Below are 24,138 nucleotides of genomic sequence, written 5' to 3' on the forward strand. Positions count from 1 at the left end.
TTAGATATTTTATAGATATACGAGTATTTTTTGACTATTATCTATTATGGCTTGGTTTCACAGGGTTTAATTGAATTTTAAAAACTTACCAACACCATTTTGTAAATTGTAGTCTTCTATCAATGAAAATAAACACTTACGACTGACAACGTTTAGTGTGCACTATTTATGGCGGATCTGAACAGCTTACCTCCATCCCTCGGCACTGAAATATTATAATACAATGCATGATTTTACGATTAAATAAATTACTTATTCCAGAATACTGGATTGACTATGTTTGAAATAATTGTGGTGTTACAACGAAAATAGCTACAGAGAAAAATTTTTTGTGTAGAATTTTATTTCATACTATTCTAAAATTGTATCTAAAATAATAATAATATTATTATGTATGTTATAGGACAATGCTGAAAATGGTGGTTAAAAAATGTGCAAAAACACAAACAAAAAAGTGATTTTATCAGTGGAAAAGTGATATTCTGTGTGACCCAAAATGGGTTTTTTTCAATTGGCAATGACTTCGGATAATTTCACGGAAAATTTTGAGAAGGAAGGAAATCTAACGAAATTGGTTCTCGATGGAATTTCCGGCAGTGGGAATTCTAGTGGATCTATGGTGGAAGACTACACTCCTTACTATACCCGTCCGGAAACCTACATAGTCCCAGTGGTGTTTGCACTAATATTTGTCGTCGGCGTCTTGGGAAATGGCACGCTCGTGATTGTTTTCATCAGACACAGGGCTATGCGGAATGTTCCAAATACGTAAGTATTATTTTTTCTATTTATTTGTAACCAATAATAAACTATTTTGATTTATTGGAAATCATCATCATTATCAGCCTGAATCTATCCACTGCTGGATGAAGGCCTCTTCAAGCTGCTTCCACTTCTCTCGGTCCTGTGCATTGCGCTGCCATGTACTTCCGCAGAACTTTATCATTTCATCGATCCAGCGGCCTCTAGGTCTACTTTGCGGACGTTTTGTACTTCTTGGATACCACTGGATGACTAGATTTGTCCAACGACTGTCTCTTCTTCGAGCTATGTGTCCAGTCCATCTCCATTTAAGGCTTTTAATAAACTCTATTACATCGCAAACCCTTGTCTGCTTCCTTATCCACTCATTCCTCTTTTTGTCCTTTCGCGTTATGCCCAGCATGCACCTCTCCATACCACGTTGTGCTACTCCAAGTTTCTGGATCTCTCTTTTACTTAGGGTCCATGTTTCGCAGAGTAAAGCTAGGCTGGAGTGCTTTTGGCCGCCTGAATAATGTCTTCAAAAGTGACCTTCCACTGTGCCTAAAGCGCAAAGTGTTCAACCAGTGTGTGTTTCCTGTTATTGGAAATAATACATCTTATTTTAATTGAATAGAGGTCGGTTCTGCAAATAGTTATAGGTGTATTTTTTTAGATTTCTTCCAAGAATTATGTCTAATAGACAGTGTCCACAGGTGTAGTGGTTATTTTATTATTAAATATGAACATATATAATTGATTATAGTTACAATATGGTATATTGTCTGACATTTTTACTGAAGTTCATATTTTGTATACACTCAATGTCAAATAATCTTGCGAATCTTTTGCAATTTGTCCCATGTGTTATAAATACATATTTCCTACTTCTTCTTCTTCTTCGGCCATATCCTCCCCTATGGATACCACGTGGCGCCTCCGAAAATCCCTGTCGCTCGCTAGTCTTCTTGCTTCGTTCCAGGTCAAACCAGCATCCTGTAGCTCCGCCGCATACACTATATAAATAGTATTTAGTTGCCTTCTAGGACGCCGGAATCCGGTCGGTTTGAAGAACAGGCAAGCCAAGTTGAGGTTCTCTACTGGCATCCGCAGCACATGGCCGAGCCATGTCCATCATCGCCTCTTCACTCTCAGCGTAATGAGAGGCTGCTTGATGCGTTCTCTTATCTCCTCATTGCTCCTAAATTCATACCACCTCTCACCCAGTATCCGTCGCAAACAACTGTTTTCGAAGCTCAGTATACGGTTGCTCTGATCCTTCGTAAGGTGCCATAATTCGATACCGCAAAGCAGCACCATCAGAATACAAGCGTCGGATAAGCGCCATTTGGTTTTGACCGAGTACAATCGTGAGTCCCAAACACTCCGCATGGAGTTGAATGTTTCTCCAGCCATTCCCAGTCGGATAGCGAGCTCTTTTTGCAAAATGCCATCTCCCGTGATGTGTACCTGGATGTAGTTGAAGCTGTCGACGCTCCCGATGTTTTGTCCGTCACTAATCAGAGGTAAATTTGGATCAAGACAGGTGCTATTACACATTTCCAGGGTTATAAAAAAATGTCCTACCCCAACATTAAATAAAATTGGCGGCAACATGACCTATCTAGCATCATTCCATTGATAGCTTCCTTGTTGTTGTGTGCGTTATTCGAACCATAATACAACACTAACTAAATAATTTGGATAAAAAACTAATAACTCCACATAAAATATTTTTTCAAATTAGTTTTTCCTGGACAGTTAGCAATTTTGCAGATATTATATTATTATTATTATCAAAATGCCCACGATGTGTATTTTTTTACTGTGTATTTAAAAAAAATACATAAAACCCTAAAAAAACAATCAGCATACGAACAATATTTTAGCAGTATATTTTAGGTCACAATGACAATTTATCGTCAGTGTATTGAGCCTCTACGTAACTATAATTAATAGTGTAACCATTGCAATATAACTATGAATATGCACAGATGCGCTCTTTTGTATGTAGAGCTGATATGATATTATTTAGTTAATAAAGATATTATAATTTTAAATTTTGCGTGAATATTTTGAATTTCGACCTGTTACGTTAAATTAGACAAACGAATAATTAATTTTTATCCTTGCAGGAATATTTTGCGATTAAAATAAACAAGTGATCAACAATGTCTTTAGAGACTCTTTCATTTGTAAAGCTTTCTCATTAAAAGTGATAACTAATACCTATGAAAGTAATACTAATCTCTTGTTAATATTAATAAGCTGGAAAATGATAAAGCTTCGAATTTTTTGTATAAATATTATTAGATGGGTCCTGTATTGATTAATAATTATTATCAATATAAGCAATGATATATTTTAATTCACCCTTTTTATAAATCTATGCGTTTTATATGAGTACAAATTTGCAATAAACATTTTTGTTAGTTTATAATTAACAATAAAAATAGATTTTTATAAAGATTGATGTTGTATAATGACTCTTGCAAGTCTATTCTTAACAGTTATCACTTTAGCACGTTTTCGATATTTTCATTGGTCCAAATTAACACGGACGGTATTCTATAAACAGAACAGTTTTGGGCGGTGATCTCCAATTCACAATACGACGAAAATTTAGGTTGGTAGACATGTCGGTCAAATTTGGATATGTTCGCGCTACCAAACTCAAGCGGATAAGACCGGACACAAGTGCATTAAGCCAAACCAGCGCCATCTAGTTGGTAATGAGCCGAACACAAAAATTTTGTATTGACACGTCAGGCATATCAACATTACCTAAAATTGTATTAGTCATATCATTGCGATTTGCAGTACAACAGTCGGAAAATTATCGTACCTACTCTGTCTCGTTTTCAAAGTTAGTATGGCCAAGAAAGGGGGTTAAAAGATATCACCTTTTGACAGTTCAGACGATTAACTTTTTACATAATTAACCGCCAGAATAAGTAAAGTGATAAATATGATATATTTATCACAATTAGCTGTTTTTATGTTATGTGACATGTTAGAATAAGCCTGCTGCACCGGATCACTTCCAAATTTGAATAGAATATTTTATCACCACTTTATATCGGAAATGAATAAATTATTTTTAATATTCACAGTATCACAAAAGTGCATCAACAAAGTTATTCGATGACAAGTTATAACTTTTTTTGGTTGAGTAAAAATTATATGACGAATCCATAGTTTTTTCCCAAATAAATTATTCTCTCGTAAATACGCAAACTATTATTGACTAGCTCTAGTACAGCTTTGTCAATTATAATATATGGTTTAGTAATTAAACAACCGATTACATAATTTTGTACGGATTTATTTATTTATTCATCCATTATTTTCGACATAATATATTTGATACGGTATACATTTTTGAATAGGTATACTTATGTAATAATAAAACCATACCCAATAATATTAAAGGTGCTTCATATAAATAATTTGCTAACATCTGTATATGTTTTCCGTTTGATTTTAATTTATTCTGTTTCATTTAAAAGTATATTATATTTTTGACCAACGCATCAATATTTATGTGTCCAATAAAACGACTCTCTTGATAATATTGTCGTTTTCAAGATAAATGTTAAAATTATATTATATAAATTTAGTATTTTGATTTTACCAACTTTGACATAAATAGAAACGATTTAAATTAATTCGGTTCAAAGAATTTGGATGATTTAGGTTTTTAAAACAGCCTATTGGGAATAAATGTACGCTTTAAAAGGCCTAGTACCTATCAGACAACTACCAAAAGGATGAAAATGAATAAAACATTACATAGTAATTCCATAGAGAATTTTTCGGTTTGGAGAGCTCGTAAATATTTTGCTTATTTTAAATTCGATGTATCATTAAAAATGTTAAATCTAAACTACTTCGCAAATAAATCGAATCTACATTAAAAATACTAACAAAAATTTGAATTTTTTTATTATGTTTTACAATGATTGGGGTTTTTTTTTAAATATATGCAAATACATTCGTTGACGTAACGACATGCTATAAGATTTTGTGTGAAAAAATATAATTATGAAATAACTTAAGGACAAAGATGTCCAACTTGAATCTTTTCAAGAATTTCATGCTATTTTTATACACCGGCTTATGGTTTTGAAAATGATATAATATTTTTTTTTTACTTCTCTCATGGACATTGTTGAAAAATCTCGACAAGTTTCTTCCATTACGACCGTACTTTCTATCAAGCGATTCTTTATAAAAAACTATTTTTTCACATTGTAAAAGAATTTTTATTATGGAATCAAATTTTACTATAATGTTGGTTAAATTAGTATATTTTTGATAAAATATAATATCTCGTAAAATAGTGAAATTAAAAGTAAGTCTCAAAAACACGTTATGTAATTATGACCTTTTCAAAGTTTGACACGTCCTATAAAATCAGTCTTAGCCTAAACCAATTTAAATGAAGAGTTATTTTATAATTATAACGCCTACTTGAACTTTCTAACAATTTTTAATAAACCATTTCTTTCATGCAATCAGTAATTCACAAGATTTTGACAATGTAAAATTCCATATTGAACATTATAATTATGGAATGTTATATTCTCAAAACCTTGTTATTCATTAATTATTAAAAGAAATGGTTTATTAAAAATTATAAGCAAGTTCAAGTAGATGTTCTAAAATATTTGGCGAGAGCCGGGCATCGGTTAGCAATTAAGGTAATTAATATTCTTTAATACACAAAAACCGATCGTTATTTTATAGATTCGGATATATTATATTATTTCAGTACCTATGTTAGATCATCCACATAATCGAATTATAGACAAAGGGTTATTTATGAAGATACGGTCATTCTTGCCAACTTTTGGTAGACAAGATTTTATACAATATTTTGACAGTATGCTGTGTAAACCTTACGACCTGCAATATTCAATGAAAATCTGAATAACAAAAAAGAATTTATGTGATCGATAACATTAATGTCATATTTATTATGTTTACCGTTGTTTTTTTTCCCACTAACCTTCGGCAACTCCGGTGACTAATATTTTTTTGTAAATATATTGATACTAGTGGTTTATTAAGACAATAGGCTCAATATTAAACTACTATTTTAGCCATTTCATTGTCATTTGTATTTATTGTAATACATTTTCATTTTGCACTCATCTTGGGAATTAGGTCTTTTATTCAACCCATCAAACACCAGAATATGGTCAGCAGTTTTTGCATATTTTAACTAAAATACAGAATATCATTACATATAACGATTATTATATTATCAAGTTAGTTATGTGGTTAACACTTTTGTGTCCGGAAACTTGTACGTATGCAGTTCGCCGTATCACACTTCACCGTGAAATGTTGTAACGGAAATATATGACCGTGTATTAAAGACCGTCCAACCTCTTTGGGTTGTATAGTACTGTCTAGTCAGGTCTAAATAAAACACGGTTCTTGTCGGTTTACACTCTACAGGAAGCCAGTAGCAAAGAAATTTTGAAAATATCCGATATACTGGATTATTTATTAGGTTTGGTTAGGTTTTCATTCTTGAATTCATGAATTTTGCCAAAATCAGCTATGAAAATTGAATAAAAATGTTCATTTTGAATCTAATAAAATTAGAGACCGTATAGTATACGATAATCTCTTTCCGATAAGAAAGCTCACGGCAAACTGTACCACGGTGAAATGTTTTACGTACAATTTACATGTAATCTAAAAACATCTTTGCTTGTAATTTCTTTTATTTTGTTAACTGTCAATTCATGGTGGAACTGCATTGTATTGTTGTTTAATTTATTAAAACGCATTTTTTTTGTAGTACTTATTCCACTTTTAATCATGTTTTATTGTTTTAATCATTAATGATTAAAAGTGGAATAAGTACTACAAAAAAATGCGTTTTATTAAATTAAACAACATATCTTTGCTTGTATTGTTGGTGCATTAAAAGTACATAAATATAGTATTATGTTAGTTTTTCGATGACGAAATTTGATATATACGAGAAAAATGTAGTCCACTTATTTATCTATCATTGCAGTTGACGTATATACCTAATTGTACATTTAAAATATATGCTAAATTAAGATTAATATTTAAAATAAAATTTATTTATTTTTATCGTTATTTAAAAAGTAGAATATTATAACGATTCGTTCACAAAGTAAACGTCTAAATTGGGAATATATTAGTATGTTTATAAAAGCTAAGAAGATATAATCTTTTAAGCATATTCTAAGATTGTTAATATTCTTAATGGTGATACTCTTAAATGGAAATTTTCGTCTCGTAAATGCACATAAAAGCGTCCTTTAAAATGATCGCATAGCTGAAATTGTCTACATACCATTGTAATAGCATATTCAAAGCATGTTTACATAAATTGTAAATCCCAACGTTCTTACAAAGAAATTCTCTTTTGTGATGGACGATATACTAAGTGCATACGTAGATTTAACTGAGTATTACTTAGTTACTATACAATTTAAGAATAAAAAATGTTTACACATAAATCGGGAATAATATCTTGTAACTTAGGAAAAAATACTAGAAGTACTTATTTTAAAAAAGTCATTGAGAATTGTAGAATTTAAATAATGACGTCCAGTCTTTAAGGTACCTAGTCAATAAAAAATCGGTTAAAATGGGAAAGGGACAATTGGACTCCGGACAATTGGACGTCGCACTGTTGTAGACACGTATACAGAACTTAGATGAGGTATTTTAATCAGTTTCTATCTACTACTTAGTAGTTTTAATTCAACATAATGTATTTTTTATTGCGGATTGAGAATTACCATGCCTAAGGCTTTATATAAAATAAAAAAAACTCTTTTTTCGTTGAAACTTAAACATATGCACGATTAAATCATTATTTACGTCTGCATAATATTTATATTCTCACCAACTAATAAATCATAATATAATCATTTGAATATAAATAATAATATTAAATATTTTTTTAAAGTACCTATAAGTACCTAGCGTCTATTTATTTTCTTTCTTCTTTAAATCGTCCTAGACCCGTTAAAATGGTCCACCTTTACATTGATAGCAATTCATTGCAGAGGTTAGACGATGTGACATAATATCTCGGTTGAGATTTACAAGGAGGCTGAAGCCCAGATAGTAATTTCGAGATCAGAATTGAGATGACGGGGAACACGTCTGAAAAAAATGGAATATCTCTTCTGTAATCGAGACATTTGTCTGGGTACTTGATGAATGTCAATTAGGTGCTACGTATTGTTTTCATTGGTTTACAACGTAAAAGCCTGGAGGCATTAGAGCTCTGGTTGTATCGGTATATTACTAACGAGAAAGTTATTGGACGAACAAACAAAGATAATTTATAGCTAATTTGGTATATTTTTCTGTTGTGATTCACTCTGGCTCAGTGGTTCTCCCGTGAAATTTAACTGTGGCCGCACAATTGACATTGACAGTTCTATGGAAACGTCTGGTGGCCGCACCAAATTTCACTTTTGCTGTGATTGAAAAAATTAAAGCTAAATTTTATATACTAAAAAATGGATCAATTTATTTATAGACAAGTCCACATTAATTTGAACATTTTAAAACGTATAACTTCGACCAAAATTTTTAACCATGGTATTATGTAGTACTTGGTCGTGACTCATTTATAATAAGGCGTATTTAACGTTAACCCAGTTAATTAAATTAAATACCGAAAATTATGATAATCTCGTAGTAGATTTTTGGGTTTCCACCGTGTGTGCTTCTTCCTTCTTTACTCTACGTTTCGGGCTCGGAGTTTCGGGGTGTGCAGAGGCCATATTATCACGAGATGATATGTTTTATGATGAAAATGTAGTGTAGGTATGTGAATGTAAACGTTGCTCTAAGAATGTCAAAAGGAATCCAATTAGCTGCATCTCTGCAACGAGCCCGAAAAGTCGAGTAAAGAAGGAAAAAGGACACACGGTGGACACCCAAAAATCTACTACGATAAAAAAACAACCGTGAAAGCCTCAAATATTATATAGATGTTAATCTCATTTGTAGTCCTATGAAATTTTCGTTTGTCATCATCTGAAAAGGCGAAGTTACGAAAGAAAGAGTTTAAAAAAATCAATTCTTGAACCTTTTATCAAGATCCAGATTTAGAGATTGAAGATACTTTCATTTTAAGCTTTAATTTAAATTTAGAAGTTGTGTTCGTACTTTTATCTTTGAAAAGATAAAATAGAAAAAAATGTCATTTCCAACTTCTGACATGAGAATCATTGTGTTTTTTTTTTAATTTATCTATGATGAACACGGTTTCGATTATTTTTAGGTTACTTTTTTGTAGTTGTTGTTTATTTATCGAACTATTATTCTGTAAAGCTCTGGTGGCCGCAGCAAAATCCTCTAGTGCCCGCACATGAGAACCACTACTCTAGCTCATAATCCAAAAAACGGTAAAGGTAAGGGATTGCAATACCGATTTAAAATATCAATACCAGTATTTCTTATTGAATATCGGTATTCGTTAAAATATACAGACAAAAACAGAAGTATCTACCAATCTATATAAAAATCATTCTACACCACCCACCACGTCTCCACACCCATTATGCAACGATTTATGATCAGTTTTCATTTAATTATACTAATAAAATGTAAAAGTATTTAACTGTGCTTTAATATAAATCCAAAAGTAGGTCCGTAACTTCTAAAATCTACGACTGACTGATGAAGAGCATTTAATCACTAAGAATAACGAAATCGAACCACAAATGGCGTCGTTAATTAATAATTGTGCAGTTATTGTTCATTTATTTATCATCATCATCATCAGCTTGAATCTATCCACTGATGGATGAAGGCCTTTTCAAGCTGCTTCCACTTCTCTCGGTCCTGTGCATTGCGTTGCCACGTACTTCCGCAGAACTTTATCATTTCATCGATCCAACGGCCTCTAGGTCTACCTTGCGGACGTTTTGTACTTATTGGATACCACTGGATGACTAGATTTGTCCAGCCCATCTCCATTTAAGACTTTTAATAAACTCTATTAGATCGCAAACCTTTGTCTGCTTTCTTATCCACTCATTTCTCTTTTTGTCCTTTCGCGTTATGCCCAGCATGCACCTCTCCATACCACGTTGTGCTACTCCTTTTTTTTTTCTTCTACTTCTTTTTTAAGTTTCTGGATCTCTCTTTTATTTAGGGTCCATGTTTCACACGCATATGTGATCACGGGAAGCACACACTGGTTGAACACTTTGCGCTTTAGGCACAGTGAAAGGTCACTTTTGAAGATATTATTCAGGCGGCCAAAAGCACTCCAGCCTAGCTTTACTCTGCAAACAATTTCATCAAATATACATCCATCTATAGACACTTGTTGTCCCAGATAGATGTAGCTTTTCACCTGTTCGAGCTCAGTGCCATTGATGAGGATCTCTTTTTAGCCTGCAAAGCAGTTGAACATGACTTTCGTCTTTGTGAAATTTATTTTCAACTTATATTAATTTAAATACATTTCATTTCTGCTTTTTTAATATCGAAAATATCGGTATTTCAATTATGAAAATCGATAATTCGGTATCGATAAATATTGGGATCCCGGTTTTAGAATACCGGTGTTTCAATCCCTAGGTACAAAGTAGCAGAATGGTGAGTAGAAGATTTTTTGTTATGAAAACGCAATCTTCGTAAGTTAAATATCCTAGACGTCGGTGATCTGATACGACTACCCTTCCATAGAGGGATGTACTGAAATTCGGTCAACAACCTTCAATCTATGACGAGCAGTATACTACACAAATCTACACTTTTCGAGATAATTGGTAATACCGAGGATGAAGAAGACTCACATGTCGGCTGGTGAAATTCTTCATCGGGCATTACTTCAGGTTTGGGAAGTGTGGACGTCATGGGACACAATTAGTTTAAAACAGGATAATTCAATTTGAAGGCTCCGCGCGGAGTTATAATTTTATTTACACTAAATTATACAAGCTTGGTATACATAAGTTCAGCATGACTGAGATAAAATACACCGAATTGGCGGTGGTTACGCATGTCGGTTGCTTGAGGGCACGCGACATTTAACTGGTTTGCACTACACTTTATATTATTGCCACGTAGTCGCGTTTACACATTATTTACTAAGTTTCACGGGCACTTGTTATTTATTAATCGAGAAGTTTTATTTAGACTACGATGCGACGAATTAGGCGCGGGAACGCAGTCATTTTATACGGACGGTTGGCCGACGAGACAACGTGCCTTGCGTATTGGAAATGTTTCCGCAACTTCCATGCAATTGGGGCGAAATTATCACTGCTCAATTATTTCCGTCTACCCCATCGTAAGATGCGGGCAGGGGGGGGGAAAGGGAAGGTTTGGCGGCTGACTAACGGTACTTTCACTTCGGATCTCTGGCTTCGGTATCCGCCGGGCCAGGTATACTGTCCTGTTTTCGGCTGCGCGTCATCCGGCTGCTGAAATGCGTGTTGCAATAATATTATTTTGGAAGGCAGGGCTAGTTAACTTTTCATCAGGGATATCCTAATGATGTTTTTGGTTAGAGTACTGACTTGATATGGAGTTTTAATGCGTGATTTGGGGCATACTTTGAGGGGGAGGATATATTTGATGACATTGGATATTCATTCATTTCAATAGACAATTAGAGAGATGCTTTGCAGTCCAACATACAATATTGATTGAAATAAAACTATACATGAATTTGAATCACTTAGAGTCATGATGCAAACTATGCATAATCATAGAATTAGTGGCAAGTCTTTTAGTCTCTACTTGAGCGTGGGAAATAAAGTATAGTTATCGTCAATTAGAAATTAAATATTAATTTCTTTCGACTTCAAGATTTTCAGGATTTTAATGACATATTATCTAGGAATGAAGACTTTTCTTGTGAGTATTTAAGTAACTATAATTAATCTAAAATAATATATTATTTCCGAATGCCTTTCTACAAGGCATGCTTACTTTTCACTCTCTTAATCTCGTAGGTCACTTCTGCTCTTGAGACATTTTTGCCTGTTATCGCGAAGGATGGTTTCCAATCCTTATGTCTTAAATAATTTGAATTTACATGCTCCTATGCTCCTGTCAATTACCTACGTGGTCGCAGCCATAATCTATTCTGGATCGGAACCGTTTCCTTGTGTCAAGCCTATCAGGCACCATTAGCGAGGGGAGCAAGATTAGTCAATACGCTCCCAAAGACATAGACATTTTCAGTGACATGATATGTATTTTATTTTTATGTATAAAATTGTAATAATATATTTTTTTTATTATATATATTTTCTTCACTTTTGTGAGTGTCATATTTGTTATAATGTAAATCTAATGTTGTGCGCATCTTGCATTTAGATTTGTTATGTCCATACTGTTTTGGTCTTTCAAATACATAAATAAATACATAAATATGTCAATAAATAATGTCTTGGAGATGTTTTCAACAGATGGCTATCGTATTTATATTGAATCAAGATAAAAGTACAAAAAAACCAAAGTCAACGAAAAATAAATGGTAGCTGGGTATTAGTGTGATGAGAAAAAAACATGTTCAAATTCCGTTCAATACAAGAGTTTTTCCATGTGAATGCAATATAATGAAAATGTTTTCATTGCAATTTATTTATCACAAAAATCGCAATGAAATATTTTAAGCATAGGCTCTAATAAATACAATATTATACGTGTCGATGAAATGGTAAATTTAAAGTATTCAATTACACGAAAAAAAATACTGTAAATAACACACTCATCGGTAAATCAAGTTGTCATATTACTATGATTTTGTATATAACTGTTTGAAATGTCCGATTGACGTTAAAATCTCGTAGATATTTATGCAATAAAAAATGATAGTATTTCCGTTTGAACCTTCATAAATTCAGTATGAACATAAAATATTCCGTGATGAAATGTCCCCAATAAACTTTTGTTGAACGCTACCTTGTCTTTTGCGTTTTTATTATGAGAAGTTTATAGGCATCTTTATATTGTCGACGACTTTATCTTTCTCTTTCCATTTTTTATTATAATACTTAGAATTGGTAAAAAGTTTCTCTATAAAAATATAAATTTTTATGACCAAAATTTACTAAAAAAAAGATAAGTGATCCTCATCTTTATATATTAATATAAATTTTAACTGCTGTAGATATACGAGAAAAAAGTTTATTATATCATCAACATATAGTTGTTTATTTTGTAGTTATCATAATTTTTACATTACTTTAAAAAATCGCTATAAAGTATTTGTAATAAAAAGCTCTGTCCATGTCCATAGAACTAATCTATTTTAGTTTAATTCTTAACCGTTGCAAATACATACTATAAAAAAAATTGTGTAGATTAGAACTTTTTATAGATATAGCTAAAAATTAAAACTGTCCACTACTTTTCAAGATGGTTACCCTTAGCATAACATAGTATGAAGGGTACAGGGTATAGGGGTACATGTGCAAAACTATCGTTTGGGGAATTATTTATAGGTAAAACCTTAACATGATTGGACTATATGGATAATTTTGACATTATTGCTGAGATGTGAAAACAGTATTTTAAGCTAAATGGAAAGCATTAGATTAAAAAATAAAGCGATCTGTAAAAAATAATACTTATGTGAATGGTTCAAAATACGTTATATACAAGTTAATATAAGGTTAATGAAAAGTAGTATAAAGAATACATCTTTATTTAAACATATTTTTGACGACGAAAAAAACCGACAAATAGGTGAAAAAAATCGTAAATAATATAGGGAAATATCCTGATGGTACGTGAATGAATAAAATCGACAAGTGACAAATAAAAGGGTGTGCAAAAGGATTATTTTAGGAGATATTTATGCATGGTAATATTATAAAATATGATTTAAAAAAATGGTAGATAGTAATAAAACAATGTGTAGGATACTAACAATATAAATAAAACGTAAAGAAACAATTTTACGGACTCAGATAATTCTCGGAATAATACTCTGAAACGAAAGAATTTACTCATATCGGTGGTCGCTTACCATGAAGAAAATTAGGTGTTTTTGGTAATGTATATATATTTTTTATAAGCTGGCTGTAAAAAGAAATGAAAAACTCAGGGAACTCAGAAATAATGGGAACTGAAATACATAAAGGGTAAGGCGATAGTAGGTAACCGACTCGAGTAAGGAAGAATCCGGGTTAAACTTACACACGTGTCAATAATACGTTTTACGTCTAATACTAAAAACTGCTCTCGGTTTATGCATTTACGCTCATTTAATGTTGGTGTATTACACACACTATTGCACGTGCATAATGCGTGCTTCATTTTCGTAGGACACTCACACATTCAAAAACTCTGCATCAACATGCGGCGTATTGAATATAGCCTATCGGTATTCTATTTATTATCTGTTCTGTGGAAAAACTATTGCTGTAGGTAATACTCTTTGGGGGTTTAGTGCATGGGTATTTTTTCACAAGGTGGCCTTTAAATCTGTCACCACATCAGGTCTCTGCTGGCATAAAACCATTAGAGTATTTAAAAATATTTTTCAAATTAATTACCGCATAGAGTGTGTAGTCCACTATGAAAGTGTTATCTGCGCCGACCGTGTCTTCTGATAGTAAATAATATGTAGATGAATGCAATATATCACGCATATCCTGAAATCTCTCCCGATATGTACAAATGGTGTACGCATGTGTGAATACAATTATTATTGTATTATCTTATCGTTTGAAAGGTAAAGTAAATTTTTGTCAATGCTGATATCGATATCAAATAAGCATAATATATATATAATCTCTGCCACCACTCATACAAAAAACATAAAAACTTCACTCGAACTCCACTGAATACCCATCTAAACACATTTAAATTAAGAGACAATGACTGTTGTTCATGTGACGACTACACACCTTAAACAGTGTGGCATGCCATCAACGACTACCCAATATAGAATAAAGACCGATGGGCTCTAAGAGCTATATATAGACAATATATGTAGGTAGATAATATATATAAATCACAACCACACTACACAAAATATCTAATTTTGACCATAAAACATGGAGGTACATAAATAATCACAGGTTTCACACAAAACTGTAAAAAGACGATGACTATTGTTCATGTGACCACTACACGTCTCAAACAGTGTGTCATGCCATCAACGACTGCCCAATATTAGATAAAAACCGATGGGCTCTAAGAGTTCTATGTAGATAATATATCTATGAAATAAAATACTAAACAACAAAATAGTACAATCACACTACACAAAATATCTAATTCTGACAATAAAAAAATGGAGTTACATACTAACTACAGGTTTCATCCAAATCTGTTATAAACATATCATCCTGACCACAACATCTGCAATATGTAAATAAATCTATGTTTAATCTCTTTGAACAACCTTGTAGGTTCAAAAAAGCAAGAGCATGGCTTGAAATAAATTTATAATAATTAATTTTTTAAATTAGACTGATAAAATTTTTAGTTTGCTTTTTATGACTAGGTATCTAACTTATTATAATATGTATAACACATTTTTGATATTATTACCGTTGACGCACTATAATTCGTCCATCGGTGATTTATTTTCTTTCGTTGCCATTTACAAATGTTTTAAAAGATTTTTTATAACCACATCGTTTGAGTTGCTAATTAAAAATTAAAAATTGAAACCACTATTGTACGGCCTACTATGAAAACGTCCGTTTAATTAATGTATTTTACCAACCTAGTTTTTGATAAATGTAATTAGATGGAAAAGGGCTTCATTCATAAAATGAAAAGCCACGAGAAGAAAGCTTTAAAAATTCTTTAGTGATAATTAATTGGTCTGGTGAGCATGTTAAGTTGAAATTTATGGCAGTTTTTTTAGCAACCGGCTATGTGTCCACATTATATTATTTTATCTAAAAAAATTATATAACTGCTGAAAATATATAGCAGTTGACCACAGACTGCTATATGTGAAACTGCCTACCACATTGATATTATTATCACGTATATATATATATATTAAGTATATTATATATTAAGGAGTATATTATATATTAAGGAGTATATTATATATTAAGGTTACATGTAAATTAATAAGAATAATTAAAAGAATAAATTGTAGTAGGTACAAATTCCTTTCTTGGACCAGTCGAATTATATTGCTAACGCCCTGATGTTGCTCCAAGAGAAACGTCTTTTGCATACGCTTCTGCTGCCATGTACCCTTACACTGTATTAAAAGCGGTCGTAAATCATGCTTTTCTACTACTACTTACTTCATCCTGTCACACTCCAATATTGCGACCCAGACGTGCCATTTTCCTTCGTTCATCGCTTTTGTATCACTGTTGCTGGATGAGAGAGGGCCGTCCATGGCGAAAGAACCATTGAGGCTGTGTCACAAGGTTTTGGAGTATCGCACTCTCTAGCGGCATCCGGAAGACATATTCCAGCCACGTCCGCTCACGAATTCAGGTGTTTGTAACGCGGTCGTAGTAATGTATACCTAATGCATCGGCAAAACAGCAGCGACTTGCCTGCGCGGTATAGTTGTTGCAAAAAATACGGAACACTTTTCGGTTTGCGCGAGCTACAGGTTTCCTGTCCATACACACGGGCTTCCCTACACAAACCGGATTGCGCAGGTGAGCATGAGCATCTAGCCGGCGCTTAAGAATCGAGACTTATGAAGCTTAGTCAGAAGCCACAGCCATTCATACAGGAACACAGCGTACGCGTTGAACAAATTTGGGTGATTTGGTCTTCTCAGGTGTCGTGTTTTTACAAAGAGAGTTTTTCTAGTGGTTATAATATATTTCTTTGAGGTCTTTTAAAATTATGTCCGATGATATATAATTATAAAAGGTGATAATATTGTCTAAATATATAATATATGCTAAACTTGATAGTTAAAAAAATACAAAAGGTATCATTTTTAAGATTCAAATTATCCATCTCTTGCATGTGGATCAGACACCTTTTGAAGAGAGAAATCATTAAAAACCGACCGGAATTTCAGAAGCCATCATCAAACTGGGACAATCCAGGTCACATTGAAATATATAGGAAGCTTTATCATCTGGGAGTATCGCATATTTCTACATTCGTCAATGCAATGCCCGTTAGAATGCAATTACAGAAGTTTTATCTGAAGTAAAGTTGTACTATTCTAATTCATTCATGTTCAACTTAAACACTAGACTAAATATAGCATGATTGGTAGGTATTTCACCTTGTATTTTTCACTACAAAACAGACCTTGACCTTCACAAGGCGATGAAAAATCTTAATAATAGAAAGAAGCTTTCTAAAATAAAATCACTTAACCATAAAAGCGTTTTTATTCTGGACTTATAGGCAGACTTTGCCACCGATAGTGATTTGAAAACAATCACAGTATCCTTCGAAAGGCGGATTAAGAAAAGTGAACCGATAAATTTTCCGTCGAGCCAAAGTGTAAAACAGGCACCAACTTAAGTTTGACCTCAAGCTAAAAAGAACCTTTTACGAGTCACTTGATCTTAGTTTAGGGTCAGAGGATTTATAAATCAATGTTCATTCAGATTTACGGGAAAAATTGATATCGGATTTATCAAGCTTTAAAAGGTTCTATGATTGATATTGTTAAAATTTAAAAATCTTTTTATTAAAGAAATAAAATTGAGGCTCGTTGCTATAATATTCATATTATTTTGATGACCAAAATGTTTTTCTATCAGATAAAGCCTAAATAAATTGAACGAAAGCAGAAAAAGTTACTTGACAAAATAATTAGTTTTATATACGAAGCGTCATCATAAATGTGTACAATTTTATTTCCATTCTTCAAACGTGCATTTTGGTAGCAATTTAAAAATTTATGATACAATGCCTATTTAACAAGAGAAAAGGTAAAATATATTTGACAATAAATGCGAATTAAAATGAGAAATACATGGGGGAAAAACTTTCCACGAAATCCGGGTTGAATGCCCATTTGCACCAATTTGTACTGCTCTGCGTGGATCAAAAAAAGCCTCCCCTCTGAGAACATGAAAGGAAAATTATTACAAATAATATTATGCAACATACATTGATTGATGTCATCACACTGGCAGATTGAGTGTGGATTCGATTTGATGGGAGATAGATACTTTGGCATTAAATGCACCATGCCATGTAATGAATGTCGTTTTAAAATAATACATATTTTTTATTGAAATTTATATTTAGAGATGTGTTATATTATGTTGTCAGAAAATAGAATCATTGAATGTACTGACGTAGTACTTCGAAGAGTGAATTTTTAAAAGCCAGGAATCTATCTTTTTTCCTTTGTTTTGGTTTTGGTAACAAGGTAATTTCCCACCTTTTCTTTGTCATGTTCTTTAATACGTAGTGTTAACAGTTAATTCTTTGTGGGAATACATTGTATTGATTTATAAAATAAAACACAATACGTGGTAAATTTATTCCACTTAGTATAATAATAATCAAGGTCGGTTTCATCCATTTCAAATAGACATCGTCAACAGGTACAGAATATACAATGATACATAAAATATGTATAATAAACCCGATCCTCTTTTTGCACGATTTTGGATACGTTCCGAAGACTACCATGCAAAACAAAACCGTGTAAAAAAAGATAAGGTGCCCATACAAAAATGGTAGATAGGTTCCATTACTTATAATCAACTAAAAATACTAAAGCAATAAAAAATAAGTAACTAAATAAAATTCAATAATTACAGACATTACATAGTGTTTTCTGAAAAGCTAGATAAATTAAATTGATTTATTTTCACCAGAAAAGGTCTTATACATTATTTACAATAGTTAAATATTGTTGCGATAAGATACGTATAAAAAGAGATGGTTACCGCTATTATTTCTTTGATATTTCAATGCAAACTTGTTATGTTTTATTTGCATTGAGTTATGAAATTACCTTACTTGGATAAATAAACAAATATAATGTAGAAAATACTCTGTATTTATATAAACATAATATCTATCTTTCGTGACAATCATATTATTCTATTTCATTTATACGAAGTTTGTTATGAAAATAATTATTAACTTCACTCGTGTCCTTTCTTAATAATTAATAAATTGTATGTTGAAATGGCCAATTATATTTTGCATAAAATGGCAGTGTTGATGACAGAGTTAGGTAGGTTATAGGTTATTTTTTCGCCATTAATCGTAGTACTGTTAACAAGCGACTGACAACGCAATTAACGATAAGAAACCCTTTATTATACGAAACAACTGGGCATTTGATTAATAATTACTGAACAAAACTGTTATTTGCCGTTTTTCTTTACCCTTTTAATGAATATTCTCATTCTTCAAAAGCCCTTTGAAGATCTAGAGAGAGAGTCAACATAAGTTGACATCATAATATAAATATATTAATTACACCAATACTTTCATTCAAGTTAAAGTAAACTTTGTTATAATTATTATAGCAGTTAGTAGAGAATTCAGGAATGTGGTGTCCAGTGATACGCCAAACTGATTTTGACGACCCCTTACGATACAAAATAAAATAGAAATTATAAATTTCAACTACCAACGTAGGTACCTAATAAAAATATAATAATACGTTCCTGATATCACACTCTGTAACTAAAAATAGCTACTATGAGTGTAATGTCTGATGAGTGATGACACATAGTAATATAAAGTGCGAACCAAATTGAGGTGCATATCACGTGACGTCACAGTAAGCTTCTGCTACGGGAAAAAAGTGTGTAATGTCATTGTTCTTGGTATTAAAAATATTATCAGACTGATAGTAATAAAATAGATATAAAATAGACTGATAGATATAAATTTTATCAGACTGACCCATCCCGTTTGATCCGTCTCACATTTTGAACCTTTAAACGAACATTGTCAGTTGGCAAAATCTGCCGAAATCACTAAAACTATAATGAGGTCACCTCACGTTGAACTGCACTGCATCGACACCTGCATGACGTTTTGAACGTTTTTATCATATTCCACACGCCTACAATTTTCGATTGTCATGTCAAAATCACGTTTTTTCATGTTTTTAGCGGTCGACACTATGTATTTTAGATAAGAAAGTTGTCTAACATCTATGATCTGCAGGTTGGGTTATATTAAAAATATTATCTATGTATGTCATGCCGCAAGTATTTTAACATACGCACACGTAGAAACTGTTAAAATTAATTGAAATTAGCATGAATACATTATAGTAGGCACTCTTCATCAGTGTCATTCTTCAGTGAATTTACAGAGATGGTGATGGTTCAAAATATTCTGAAAAATGACGAAACCGTAGACTAAGATTGTTGCGGCGACAGTGTGACAGTTGGCGACATGCACCTCAATTTGATTCGCGCTAAAATGTTTTTTTTACAGTACTTTAATCTTAGTATATTAAAGTCTATTGTGTGTCTTTATTTTTAATTAGACTGTATTAAAATTGGTGGCGGATTCGCCAAAAACAGCCATGTCACAATATTACTGAATAAATAAATAAATGTTAGACATGGGGAATTTTAGCCGAGCAAACTGATTAAATAAACTTAGTCTATGGTTAAAAAAGTCTTGCAAGAAAATGGGAAAACTTTTCGTTGGAATTTTCACTCTTAGGAGCATGGCGGTTTGTCTCGTGTCATTGGCAGCCTAATGGACTTAATGGATTCATAAATACATAAACTTGGCGCCTGGAAGCTCTCCAGAACGTGACTTCAGTTATTATAATACAAATAGATTAACCCGGCATCGTAATTATGCGCTGAATAATTAAGGACAAGTAAACAAGGAAATAATAATTAAATCGAGAACACAGAGACATCTTGTGACGAAGTTTTTGATTACTTTGAGAAAAAATTTATAACTTCGTAAATTAGCCAGTATTTCGAGAATTTTTAGATAGGAAATATTTTAATTGATTGTGCATACTTTTTCATACGCATATATTATATATTAAATATGTGCACCCATAACCTTCACAATCCGGGTGCTGTGTTTTATTTTATAATAATATGCTTTCAATGGTCCAATGACATTCAGTGTGAATATTTTTTCCCCCTAATAAGTATAAATTCTTCTGATGTTTAACAAACAATATGTATATTCCAGAATTTTCCATTTAAACTAAAAAATGTATTATCTGAACTGGCTCTTACGTGATATAACTTCATTATTAAGATGAACATTTTGGAAGTGGCTAAAGCAAACGAGAGGCTAACCGCTAGGCGTTTTCAAAAGCAATATTTTACGAAAAGACTTTCGTCCAAATCAAATCGATGTAGTATGATATTTAGGTGCAATCATACATGTATTATTGTATGTATACAATACATTATATTGTATAAGAAAAAGACGTACATATTTCAATTATTAGACTACTTCAGTGGCTAATATAAGTCAAGCGTATGAATGACAGCGAACCACGCAAGCAGTTATTTTGCGTTTGGTGTGACGTTTGAAGCCTCGATAGACTGACGGCGTCAGCTCTCATTTTAGGTATATTTATATCCAGTATAGTCAAGATTGGAATCTACTACTTAAGGAGGCCGTAATTATAGATAGTTTATCACACACCATATATCGATTTTACGATTTCTGTGCGCAGGAAACGTACATCTCACGGATAATGAGGACTTATGCAAGCAGATATTTAGCAAAAAATCATCATCCGAAATCCGAGGCTTTGGATAGACTAATTGTGCCAATGACGATGCTTAGATTATCATGTTTGAAATCTACTAATTATTTATTTTCTAGACTGTGAAGTAAAAACTGTTCTTGCATAATATTACATAATATGAGCATTATATAATTTACTTTACTCTCAGAAAACCATAATTATTATAAAAGTAATCAATTCTATAATAATTAATAATAATCATCGCAGTAGCTGGGGTTGATCCATTCCAGGATGAAGGTTTGTAGTAGCTCAGTCTACTTTCTACAGTTTATAGTTATCTGCCGCCATGTATAATGTATATCCCTGTGGTTAATGGCGGTTTTATGGTCGTTTAATGCTCCTTGGATATCACTTTTTATGACTGTTTTTATTCAGCGATTTTCCACTAGCCGAGAAACATGTTCACCCCATTGCTATTTATTTAGCTTGAAAACCTCTAACACTTCGCGCAATTTTATATATTTTTATATTTCTCTGATTGTTTTTCTGCGTTATGTCCAACATGCAAATTTTTCTATACCACGTTACGAGATTAATAGTATTTGAATTTGCTTACAATAAAGCAATGCGTACGTGAACGATGGTTGAACACTACTACATAAATATAGATAGAGAAAGCAGTTGAAATAAAGCTTATTAATATGGGTTATATAAAATGGAAAATGTAAAATATAGAATAAGTAGATTTAAAATTAGTGCTCAATTGTAAAAGAATGATTAGATAGACTCCTAATATGAGGGAGTGAAGTCGTGCTATAATATAAGTTTGAATAACATTGTGGTATTACCTATATAGATATAAATAGATAGAAGTTGAACTGTAAAAATATTAAATATGAACGTATATAATATGTTTGTCAATATGTAGAGGTTTTACCGAACTCTACAACTTATATGTTGTTAAAATTCTAATGGATTTAAGTTTTATACTATCTAATTTAAGTCGTTTTTTTGCGACCCGGGTTTCACCTTTCGGCATCTTCAGGCGCCGTGTACACTCATCAAAGACACACTGACAACAAACACTTTTAACTCTAGCTTATAATACTAAATCAATACAATATAGTAGTTAAAACTCTATTACCTACCTATTAAGTCAAAAAAATACAACAAATAAATTATGTACTTATATAAAAATGTATATAAAAATTATGTATATTAAATAGTTGAAGTGTCAGTAAAAAACCCTATCTTATTAATAACAATACACTCGATAGCATATTATAACAAATCGTCAAAGCCTAATAATAGATCATTATTCTTTAAAAATAGAAAAAATACTACACTCAAGAAAGTAGTACAAAACTTAAATCCATTAAAATTTAAATTCAAATTCCATCAAGTATTTTCGGCAGATAGTATTAATATGACTTGTTATTATCTATGCTCATTTTTAGTAGAGCATAGACAATAACGAGACGGAAACGTCAGTAGTTGTCTAGAGAGCTTCAATAGATATAGATAACAAGGCACGCGGACTTTCCTAAAATATCAAGTTAAAGGTATCATTATAAACATGTACGTGTACATCATAGATTAATATACTTTTGTGCAATATCTTTGAATCTTGCCATGTAATATCACCAGAAGTGTAATTGTGCTTTGTACAAAATACAAAACGATATAAATGTTCATGCGCGTTTCCATTTGTAAAGGCTCATATTAAAATATCACATCTACAAATCAAACGCAACCTGTCTGAACATATCACATTAACGGAGATAGTAAGTTGACAAATACGACAACTACTCACCCTCCAACAAATGTAAGGGCACCCGGTGCTTTTCTCTATGTGTGGAAGACAATTATTAAATAGTGCAGTTTGTTAAAAAAAATCGGTTAGGTACATGTTCAAACACGCGCGTTAACATCATTTTACTCCCTACTTCAATTATAGTTTGTCAATTTATGGCTACGGCCGTATGTTGTAGCTTAACCACTGGGGAATGCCAAAAAAATGGCGTATTTCAAAAAAAACACTACCTTATTCTTAGGTCAATAATTATTATAAAGCAATCATTATTCGTAGGATGTTTATCACACTTGATCAAAACATAGCTTATAATGAGTATCTTTAGAATTATCTTCAAATGTGTTAATCTTGCCCATTTTTTGAATAATAAAATGCCTAATTGTTGTCAAATTTGGGATCACAGAGATTATCAATATAATTTTTTATCGTAAATATTTCACTATAATAATGTCGACATAAATTATACTGATGGTTTTATAAATGAGTTTAAAAATTAATAAATGTAAAAATTCTTAACACCACTGCACATTTGTGTACTGAAATATGACTATATTCTAAAACATTAGAGCGAGAGGTTTAAAAGAATACTATTTTATGTAATAAAAATACTTAATGCAGTCATCAAATGTTTAAAATGAATATAAAGGATAATAAGGCTTCAAAATTATATAAATAGATTATCTACAACGTTTAAGGAATCTCCACGATAATGCTTTGAAAATAGAATAAAAGCACCATTTTGACTCACACTGAGCACGTCCGCCCTTAAGTGGTAGGTGAATACCTTCATCTATCTCACATTTTAAACTGACTATGTTTTTAAAGAGAAAATTACATGATAAAATTTACTAACTGAGAGTACCGATAATAAAATTTTCAGCAATACATTGCTGAAAATCTAAGAAAATTCTTAGCTGTACGAGGTCGATGTTAGAGTGATCAAATGAAAAGGATCGCAAGCATTTTTCCTACTTGGAGCTTTGCT

At 32.0% G+C, this 24,138-nt stretch overlaps 1 protein-coding gene across 1 annotated transcript in view; it reads left to right on the forward strand.

The window, feature by feature from the left end:
- The first annotated feature begins 517 nt into the window (after positions 1 to 517).
- Positions 518 to 24,138, forward strand: part of LOC147068558 (neuropeptide CCHamide-1 receptor-like) — a 146,544-nt gene continuing 122,923 nt past the window's right edge. The window contains exon 1 of the mRNA XM_085952999.1: positions 518 to 768. Within this exon, the coding sequence (XP_085809125.1) occupies positions 518 to 768 (251 nt within the window). The remainder of the gene's footprint in view (positions 769 to 24,138) is intronic.

The sequence above is a fragment of the Rhyacophila brunnea genome, unplaced genomic scaffold (assembly GCF_057557595.1).
Source record: "Rhyacophila brunnea isolate RB1 unplaced genomic scaffold, BYU_Rbru_1.0 scaffold_3, whole genome shotgun sequence".
Lineage (NCBI taxonomy): Eukaryota > Metazoa > Arthropoda > Insecta > Trichoptera > Rhyacophilidae > Rhyacophila > Rhyacophila brunnea.